Source organism: Eumetopias jubatus, unplaced genomic scaffold, assembly GCF_037043125.1.
Source record: "Eumetopias jubatus isolate StellerSeaLion01/CBP00866 unplaced genomic scaffold, mEumJub1_p1.0 scaffold_1, whole genome shotgun sequence".
NCBI lineage: Eukaryota > Metazoa > Chordata > Mammalia > Carnivora > Otariidae > Eumetopias > Eumetopias jubatus.
The window spans coordinates 207,739,320-207,749,807 of NW_028274807.1; the positions used below are offsets into that span (position 1 = coordinate 207,739,320).

Sequence of the window (10,488 nt, forward strand, 5' to 3'; positions counted from 1 at the left end):
ACTGTCTGTATATCAGAAAGATTAGAGGCTTGGGCGCCTGGGTGGCTCAGTTGGTTAAGCGACTGCCTTCGACTCAGGTCATGATCCTGGAGTCCCGGGATCGAGTCCCACATCGGGCTCCCTGCTCAGCGGGGAGTCTGCTTCTCCCTCTGACCCTCCCCCCCCATGCTCTCTCTCTATCTCATTCTAAATCTCAAATAAATAAAATCTTTTTAAAAAAAAGAATAGAGGCTTAAAAAGTGAGTACTTAAATATATGAAGACAGTTGAATTAAAACAAATGGAAAATCCAGGAAATAAATAGAAGGAACCGATTCTACTGCCACAGCCTGATCAAAGAATAGCAGTTCCAGCTCTGAGGCTGTGAGCCCTGCAATCATGGGCACTTCTTCAGCCCCAGGAAGATTGGCCCTCACATCACTGGAACCCCAATGATTCTTTTCAGACCCCTCTTTATGTCTCTGTTCCTCAGGCTGTAGATGAAGGGGTTCAGCATGGGTGTGACCACCGTGTACATCACAGAGACCACTGCACTTGAGTGGGAGCTCTGGGGAGCAGCAGAGCTAAGGTACACACCAAGCATTGTACAATAAAATAAACAGACCACTGAGAGGTGAGATGCACAGGTGGAAAATGCTTTATACTTGCCCTGAGCTGATGATATTCTACGTATGGAGGAAACTATCTTAGAATAAGAGTAAAGGATCCCAGGGGCGCCTGGGTGGCTCAGTTGGTTAAGCGACTGCCTTCGGCTCAGGTCATGATCCTGGAGTCCCGGGATCGAGTCCCGCATCGGGCTCCCTGCTCGGCGGGGAGTCTGCTTCTCCCTCTGACCCTCTTCCCTCTCGTGCTTTCTATCTCTCATTCTCTCTCTCTCTCAAATAAATAAATAAAATCTTTAAAAAAAAAAAAGAGTAAAGGATCCCAGCAAAAGGACCCCCACCCAACAGGACAGCTGCAAAATACATCACCAAGTTATTAAGAAAGATGTCAGAACAGGCAATTTGGATCATCTCATTGAGTTCACAAAAAAAGTGGGGGATATGCAAGTGTGTACAAAAGGACAGACGCAACATCGTTAAACTTTGTAACAAGGAAGTCAGGATACACATGACCCAGGACACCAGAACCAGCATTCCACAGAGCAGGGGGTTCATGATGATCCTGTAGTGCAGGGGATGACAGATGGCCACAAACCGGTCATAGGCCATCACACTCAGTAAAAAGACGTCCAGCACAGCAAATAGTATGAGGAAATAAATCTGAGTAACACAGCCTGCATACGTGATGACTTTGCTCTCTTTCTGTATATTCATCAGCATCTTGGGGATGGTGGTAGAGGTGAAGCAGATGTCTACAAAGGACAGGTTGGAGAGGAAGAAGTACATGGGGGTGTGCAGGTTGGGGTCTGTGCTAATGGCCAGGATGATGAGCATGTTTCCAAATGCAGTGATCAGGTACATGGAGAGGAAAAGCCCAAATATGAGGGGCTGCAGTTGTGGCTTCTCTGAAAATCCCAGAAGAAAAAATTCAGAAATTTGTGTATCATTTTCTGGTTCCATGCGGTGGAGGTGACTTCTGGAAAAGAGGGAAATAACATGATTGATATTCACACAACTTGCATTACTCACAGATTTGAAATGGTACATTTTATATTTTGCAGTCCAGACATACTTTTTATTTTGTTTATTGTTTATTGTTTTTGTTTTTAAGGGGGTTCCATCTGGGCATGGAGCCCAACGTGGTGCTTGTACTCAGGACCCTAGAGAAGAGCTGAGCTGAGGGCGCCTGGGTGGCTCAGTCAGTTAAGCATCTGCCTTCAGCTCCGGTCATTATCCCAGGGTTCTGGGATCAAGCCCTGCTTCAGGTTCCCTACTTAGCGGGGAGTCTGCTTCTCCCTCCCCCACTCCTGGCTCTTGCTCTCTCTCTTGTTCTCTCTCTCAAATAAATTAAAAAACAACAACAACAACAACAACAAAAAAAAAACCCGAGCTGAGATCAAGAGTCAGATGCTCATTGGATCTAGCCAACCGGACGTCCTCTGAAATAATTTTTAAGAAGTTCTATATGGATATGGCCCCCCCTAGAGGATCTCCTCTGCCACATCTGGTATTTTTTTTTAATTAGCTTCTTTCCTAAGAAATCATATATTATAGTTTTACTAAGAAATTCTTCAAATATTTCAGGAATATATATTGATTGCTGATGGTGTTTCAGGCACACTCTAAGCAATGAGCATAGGCTACTTAAGAACAAAAGTCCCTACAGTGATGGAGAAAAAATGTACAAGCAAATAAGAGAATTGCATACCTTTGCAGATGGTGAGGGGTGCCAGGAAAAGGAAAACAGGGATAAAGCAGAGATTGAATAGAATATTCTATTTTCATTGTTCTATGGAAGTGTGTGCCCAGCAAAGGGAATGGCCAGTGCAAAGGCCCCGAGGAAGATACTTGTTTCCAAGGTTCAAGTCAAAGAAGCAAAGCCAGTGCTGCAAGGGGGATGAACAGGAGGGAGACTGAGGAGAGAGGCTGTCGGACATGCTGAGGAGGGAAGTGGCCTCTCTGCTACCTCCGAACTCTCAAGGCACAGGGACTTCCTTGTCCACACTGCCTCTCCCACTGTATTCATTGTGTTGCAAAGGCATCCCATGAATTGAACAAGATCCCCTTCTTAGTGGCCTCTCTTGATCGAGTTCAGGTCCCTGTGTTGTGTCACCTTGGGATTTATGAGCCCTGGCACCCTGTTGTGGGGGCTGCTCACACACTACAGGTCACACACATGCAGGACACCATGGCCTCCTGGGTTTCTCAGCCCCTGCCATCCTGGTGATGCTAGGAATGTATCCAACCCAAATATGCCAGATCAGTGGTCATTCCCCTACAAAATGCAGAAATGGCTTCCAGAAAGGCCAATTCTTACTCCTCCCATGGACAAAGAGATTTGGGGCTCTCTATTGGAATAGGCATTTTCTGCTGTATATTTCACGAACGTTTAAAAAAAAAAGAATCTGTTTAAGAAGGGGAAAGACAAAGAGTGAGGGAGAAGGGGCAACAAAATGAATGAGGGAGAAGCATAAGCCAGGTGTCCCTGAGAGACTGTGAGGAAGAATAATCTCCCTTGTTTTTGGCAGCTTTGCAGCCCTGATTACATCCCCTGATGCCCAGCGAAAATAATATGAGAACAAATTAAACTCATCCGAAAGACAAAAGTAGTGTTATATTTATAAAATAAAAAATCTTACCTAAGATAGACCCAAGGGAAAAAAAATGAGCAAAGGGAAAACCAACACTTCACAAAGAAAGTATACGTGATAAAACAAAAGGTGGGCGTTTGAAATATCAAGCATAGAAGATGTATTTTTCATAGGCCTCCTCTATAACTATTTGGCCAATTCATTTCTAATGTGGTCTGTTAGGGAATGAGGTTAACCCCTTTCTCCCTTTATTATGTGGCATCCTTTCATTGATCTTGGGCTTTGGATACTGATCTCCCTTGACAAACCTGACAGGCACACTCTAATCCTCATTCTGGATTGCATCCAACGTGCAAATGTACACCCAGACCATGCTCTATATATCCTGCTGATTTATGACAGTCTATCTTTATACCAAACAATTTGCTTCATATGATTATGGTTGAGAGCCTTATGTCATCCATACATTTATATTGCTGTACTCTGTCTTCAATTCTATACTGCAACATGCAAAAGAGAAAGGACTTCACCTTCTTTGTTTTTGTTTTTGTCACAAGGTATGTGAATATATGGTTTTAATATAAAAGGTCTAAGAGGATGAAATGCTATGGAATAAAAAACTGAAGGTATACTGACACCAGGTTAAAAGGAGTAGCTTCAAAACAAGTGTCCTAGGCAAAATTATATGAAAAATAAAAGTTAAATGAAATAGGATGTGAAATAACAATCACTAATGATATCAATATGGGTTAATAATTAAGTTGTCAAAGGCCAACTCTATACAGAAGAATGAAACTCAACCATTCTCTAACACCACACACAAAGATAAACTCTAAATGGATGAAAGACCTCAATGTGAGACAGGAATCCATCAAAATCCTAGAGGAGAGCACAGGCAGTAACCTCTTTGACATCAGCCACAGCAATGTCTTTCAAGATACATCTCCAAAGGCAAGAGAAACAAAAGCAAAAGTTAACTTTTGGGACTTCAAGATAAAAAGCTTTTGCACAGCAAAGGAAACAGTCAACAAAACAAAAAGGCAACCCACAGAATGGGAGAAGATATTTGCAAATGACACTACAGACAAAGCATTGATTTCCAAGACTTATAAAGAACTTCTCAAACTCAACACCCCAAAAACAAATAATCAAGTCAGTAAATGGGCAGAAGACATGAACAGACACTTCTCCAAAGAAGACATACAAATGACTAACAGACACATGAAAAAATGTTCATTATCTTTAGCCATCAGGGAAATTCAAATCAAAACCTCATTGAGATAACACCTTACACCAGTTAGAATGGCAAAAATTGACAAGGCAAGAAACAACAAATGTTGGAGAGGTTGTGGAGAGAGTGGAACCCTCTTACACTGTTGGTGGGAATGCAAGTTGGTACAGCCACTTTGGAAAACAATGTGGAGGTTCCTCAAAAAGTTAAAAATAGATCTATCTTATGACACAGCAATTGCACTACTAGATATTTACCCCAAAGACGTAATGAAAAGATGTAGTGAAAAGAAGGGCCATATGCACCCCAATGTTCATAGCAGCAATGTCCGCAATAGCCCAACTGTGGAAAGAGCCGAGATGCCCTTCAGCAGATGAATGGATAAAGAAGATGTGGTCCATATATACAATGGAATATGACTCAGCCATCAGAAAGGATGAATACCCAACTTTTACATCAACATGGATGGGACTGGAGGAGATGATGCTAAGTGAAATAAGCCAAGCAGAGAAAGTCAATTATCCTATGGTTTCACTTATTTGTGGAACATAAGGAACAGCAGGGAGGACATTAGGAGAAGGAAGGGAAAAATGAAGGGGGGAATCGGAGGGAGAGATGAACCATGAGAGACTATGGACTCTGGGAAACAAACAGGGTTCTAGAGGGAAGGGGGGTGGGGGGATGGGTTAGCCCTGTGATGGGTATTAAGGAGGGCATGTACTGCATGGAGCACTGGGTGTTATATGCAAACAATAAATCATGGAACACTAAAAAAAAAAAGAAAAAACAACTAATGATATATTGTATGGTGACTAACATAACATAATAATTTAAAAAAATGAAAAAAATTAAAAAAATTAAAAATTAAAAATATATAAACTGAAAAATAAATTGTCAAAGGCCTACACACAAAAGAATGTAATATATAATGTTCCTAGAATGCTCAGATTTTATTTGTTAAATGAGTCAGGAATTAGGTCTCAGTGTATAAGGATATTTACCAGATGGCAAGGTTGTATTTCATTTCGGTGGGGAAAGTTTGAATTGCTAAATAAATGCTGGCCTAAAGGGATATATGTTTTGAAGAATATAAAATCAATCCCCTTCCTCAAATCTTACAAAGAACCAGAGGGATTATGACCTCAGTGTAAGTGTAACCATACATTATATTAAAACATCAAGAAAACTACATATTGGGTGCCTGGGTGGCTCAGTCTGTTAAGTGTCTGCCTTTGGCTTGGGTCATGATCTCAGGGTCCTGGGATTGAGCCCCACGTCTGGCTCCCTGCTCAGAGAGGGTCTGCTTCTCTCTCTCCCTCCTCCTGCCCCTCCCCCTGCTCTCTCTGTTTCTCTCTTTCTCTCAAATAAATAAATAAAATCTTTAAAAAAAGGAAATTACATATAAAATTTAAAGGTGGGCAACCTTGGTTTATTTAAGATAAACCAAGAATAAACCAAGAAACTCAGAAGAAAGAAGGTATTTAAATTAAATTTAAAATTTTTATGGTCAAAATATGTTCCAAACATCAACTGAGAAACAATGATCTGACGGTATCATTTGAAATGCTGATAATGTTTTAAAAATAAAGAGAAAAAGAGAATAACATATGGGCATATAATAATAAAGGCCAATCAGAATGGTCATCAAATATCTGAAGTTTGCTGAAATTGAGGGATAGTTTAAGAAAACAACAAGATACATTCTATCACCCCATAGCCTGGGAAACAGACTTAAATTGTGGTTGGAACTTTTAAGCTGGTGGCCAAGGGGTTACTCTGAATTTACTGGCAGGAAAGTAAGTGTTACAAGGTTGAAGGCAGAACCTGAAGGCAGCTGGGTTCCAAATACTGATATTCTTTAACTCAGGGTTTCTCTGTCTCTGCACATGGACATTCCGGCCAGATCCTGCCCTGGGGTGGGGTGTATCCTGTGTATTGTAGGGTGTTTAGACATTCCTGTCCTCCACGCACACCTCTCCAGTGTGACAGGCAAAGCTGGCTCCAGACAGTGATCAATGACCCCCCCAGGGGACAAAATCACACCCAATTAGAATCACACATTGAGTGTCTCAACATACTTTTTCTAGCCTTGTTATAACAGCAGTTTAATAATAATATTTAAGAAAATAATAAAATATTTAATAATAATATTTAATAAAAATATCATCCGGTTAGAACCATACATTGAATTTAATAACATACTTTCTCTAGCATTGCTATAATAGTAATTTAATAACAAAGAATATGAAAGACCTTCAAAAGTGTAGCAGTCACTCTGTGAAATTGACATCAAGCAAACAAACACAGGGATCTATTCCTCTAGGCTAAGTTGTATTGGCTCTCAGGTGATGAGGGGTCAGTGTTCTTGGCTTCCATTCTCTCTGACACTGTCATCCATGGTCCACTGGGGTGCTGGACTCACCTGGCTGTTGTGTGTGACAGGAAGGTCACCTTGTGGAAGTCTGAATTTCTCCCTGGACAGCAGATGATAGAGACTAAAGCTCTGTCCTCAGCCAAGGCAGCAGGAAGGAGTGAAGCATTGGCCTCCAGCCAGAATTAGGACTCGGAACAAGCAGACAAGAAGCATGGCCCTTCCCGTCCAAGGTTGCCCGGGCTGACAGACTGGAGATGAGGAGGTATTTACAACTCCCTGTGTCTGCTCGCTAGACACACTTCCCTCTTGTGATTCCAGCCTGGATCCCAAGTGGAAAACTGCTTTGCACGTAAAGAAATTTCTGTAATGAATCTCTGTTCCCAAGAGACCTGTTTAGAAGTAGTGAATCCAATTTTTTTTAAGTTTTTATTTAAATTCCAGTTGTTTTCTTTTACTCCCTTTCTCTGAACTTGCGCCCTTCCTGATGTGTGAATCGCCCAGCATCTTATCCCAGTGCAAAGTTATCATTTTCTCCAAGTCTATGACCGAGTAACCTGCCCAGATTAGGTCTCTTTATCTTTGAAGCATTGTCATGTGGTAGGGACCCAGCCCTGCTGTCTCCTGACAGGGTCTATTTTTCTTTTCAATAAGGCAGCGAAGCTGGTTTGTTGTTGAAAACTGACCCCCGAGTTTCAGAGCCAAAGTGTAATGGGAAGGCAGAGTTTGGGATAAAGAACACTAGCTTTATTGGTCTGCCAGGCAAAGGAGGCTGCAGCAGGCTAGGCCCTTCAAAAACCTGCAAGCCCAGCCAGGAGGAAGGGGCTGGGGTTTTATAGGGAAATACAGGATCTAGCTGGTTTTGACAGGAATTGTGTACTTGCTGCCAGCCTCCATATTTCACTTAGCATAATCCCCTCCAGTCCCATCTATGTTGATGAAAAGTTGGGTATTCATCCTTTCTGCTGGTTGAGTAATATTCCATTGTCTATATGGACCACATCTTCTTTATCCATTCATCTGTTGAAGGGCATCTCGGCTCCTTCCACAGTTTGGCTATTGCGGACATTGCTGCTATGAACATTGGGGTGTATATGGCCCTTCTTTTTGCTACATCTGTGTCTTTGGGGTAGATACCCAGGAGTGCAATTGCTGGATCATAGGGTAGCTCTATTTTTAATTTTTTGAGGCAGCTCCACACTGTTTTCCAAAGTGGCTGTACCAACTTGCATTCCCACCAACAAGGTAAGAGGGTTCCCCTTTCTCCACAACCTCTCCAACATTTGTTGTTTCTTGCCTTGTCAATTTTTGCCCTTCTAACTGGTGTAAGGTGCTACCTCAATGTGGTTTTGATTTGAAATTTCCCTGATGGCTAACGATGATGAACATTTTTTCATGTGTCTGTTGGCCATTTGTATGTCTTCTTTGGAGAAGTGTCTGTTCATGTCTTCTGCCCATTTACTGACTTGATTATTTGTTTTTTGGGTGTTGAGTTTGAGAAGTTCTTTAGCGATCTTGGATACCAACCCTTTATCTGTAGTGTCATTTGTAAATATCTTTTCCCATTCCATGGGCTGTTCCTTTGTTTTGTTGACTGTTTGCTTTGCTGTGTAGAAGTTCTTTATCTTGAGGAAGTCCCAAAAGTTCATTTTTGCTTTTGTTTCCCTTGCCTTTGGAGACGTGTCCTGAAAGAACTCCTGAAAGAAGTTGATGTGTCCGATGTCAAAGAGGTTACTGCCTGTGTTCTCTAGGATTTTGATGCAGCTTTGTTTTTCTTTTTCAACATTTCCTTGATGATTCAGGGTCTTTTCTGGTTCCATACAAATTTTAGGATTGTTTGTTCCAGCTCCTTGAGAAATGCCATTGGTATTTTGATCAGGATGGCATTGAAAGTATAGATTGCTTTGGGCAGCATAGACATTTTAGCAATGTTTATTCTTCCAATCCATGAGCATGGAATGTTTTTCCATCTTTTTTGTGTCTTTTTCAATTTCTTTCAGATTCTAGATAATAAACGTTGGGCACTACACACTTCAACATCAAGACAGTTTTGCCATTACAAGGGGCACCTGGGTGACTCAATGGGTTAAACATCTCAGCGTCCTGAGTTCAAGCCCCATGATGGGCTCCAAGCTGGGTGTGAAGCGTACTTACCGGGGGAAAAAAAAAAAGGTATTTTGCTGTTACAGTTAAGAATTTCTTACCTTATCACAAATTTAGAGCTGTCATTTAGCCCTTCATTATAAAACATTTGTTAATTATAGGTGATATAATTAGCTTTTTGTATGTGCTATCACCTATACTGAGCACCTTATTGGGATTGTTTGATTTTATTTTCGCAAATGTGCTATCCCCAAAGAAGTACATTTCTCATCTCCATTCTCCATGCAAGAATGGTGCTTGGTGGCATCTAGTGATCTGGCCCAAGTTCATATTCAAGTATGTGTTGGGCCTTGAGTGTGATTATCTCAGAATGCTTCTAGTTCTCAAGCTCTGGGGCAGGGGTTCTCAACCAGAAATGAATTTTTGCCTCAGGATGTCTGGTAATGTCTCATGCTCTGAACACCTACATCCACAAGGAAAGAGCCTCCAAAAATAGAATTACGCTGTCCCAAATGTCAAAGGGAACAAGTGAGAAAATCTTTTCTAGACCAGCACTTCTTTAACTTCAAATTGTCCACAAGATGTCCCTAAATCCACATGGATCCCACTACATGTGCAGTATCTGATCACAGGTCTGGGTGCCCCAGAGATTCTGCAATTCTAGGGAGCTCCCAGGTGATGTTGATGTTAGGGTCCTGGTCTGTGGACCACTGTTTGATTAGCAAGCCTGTGATCATGTGTTACAGTTAGGTGTAGGTAGTTTTAGGTCTTCTGCACCAAAAATTGTCATTGCATGTAATTTTGAGGGAATAGGGTATTCATTCATTCTAGAGGCTGTGTAAATTCTGTTTGTTTCTTTTATATACAGGCCCTTGAGTGACACAAAATAGTATACTTGCTTTTTTTGTTTTTTTAAATATATTTATATTTTATAATAGTTTTTAGTAGAGTTGACACACAAGGTTACATTAATTTTGGGGTACAATAGTGAGACATACAGGTTTCCAGTTATGAAACGAATAAGTCACAGGAATAAAAGTCACAGCATAAGGAATACAGTCAATACATTGTAATAGTGTTGTATGGGGACAGATGGTATCTACACTTATGGTGAGCAGAGCATACTGTATAAATTTGTCAAATCACTGTGTGGTACACCTGAAAAAGACTTTTTATAGATTTTGGAGAATAGTACCCAGACTTATAACTTATAAAGAACTTATCAAACTCAACACCCAAAGAATAAATAATCTAATCAAGAAATGGGCAGAAGACATGAACAGACATTTTTCCAAAGAAGACGTCCAAATGGCCAACAGACACATGAAAAAGTACTCCACATCACTTGGCATCAGGGAAATACAAATAAAAACCACAATGAGCTACCAGCTCACACTGGTCAGAATGGCTAAAATTAACAAGTCTGGAAACAACAGATGTTGGCGAGGATTCAGAGAAAGGAGAACCCTCCTACACTGTTGGTGAGAATGCAAGCTGGTGCAACCACTCTGGAAAACAGTATGAAGGTTCCTCAAGAAGTTAAAAGTAGAGGTACCCAATGACCCCACAAATGCACTACTGGGTATTTACC

At 41.1% G+C, this 10,488-nt stretch overlaps 1 protein-coding gene across 4 annotated transcripts; it reads right to left on the reverse strand.

The window, feature by feature from the left end:
• Nucleotides 1–411: 411 nt before the first annotated feature.
• On the reverse strand, nucleotides 412–1,591 carry LOC148165167 (olfactory receptor-like protein OLF4). 4 transcript variants are annotated; one of them, XM_088022434.1, is made up of 2 exons: nucleotides 937–1,591; nucleotides 412–716 (listed from the first exon to the last, which is right to left on the reverse strand). In XM_088022434.1, the coding sequence occupies exons 1-2, from the start codon at nucleotides 1,559–1,561 to the stop codon at nucleotides 412–414; spliced, it is 930 nt and encodes a 309-aa protein (XP_087878560.1). In that variant the 5' UTR covers nucleotides 1,562–1,591. The 4 variants fall into 4 exon arrangements, with proteins under 4 accessions (XP_087878560.1, XP_087878557.1, XP_087878559.1 ...); XM_088022431.1 differs by having other exon boundaries at nucleotides 412–724; nucleotides 948–1,561; XM_088022433.1 differs by having other exon boundaries at nucleotides 943–1,561.
• Nucleotides 1,592–10,488: the final 8,897 nt, after the last annotated feature.

Excerpts from the sequence above, each read along its gene's own strand:
- LOC148165167 (XM_088022430.1), bottom strand. The coding sequence starts at position 1,561 with ATGGAACCAGAAAATGATACACAAATTTCTGAATTTTTTCTTCTGGGA. Across the intron at positions 711-927 it reads GTTGGGTGGGGGTCCTTTTG|CTGGGATCCTTTACTCTTAT; the intron begins CTGGGATCCTTT and ends ACCCAGGCGCCC.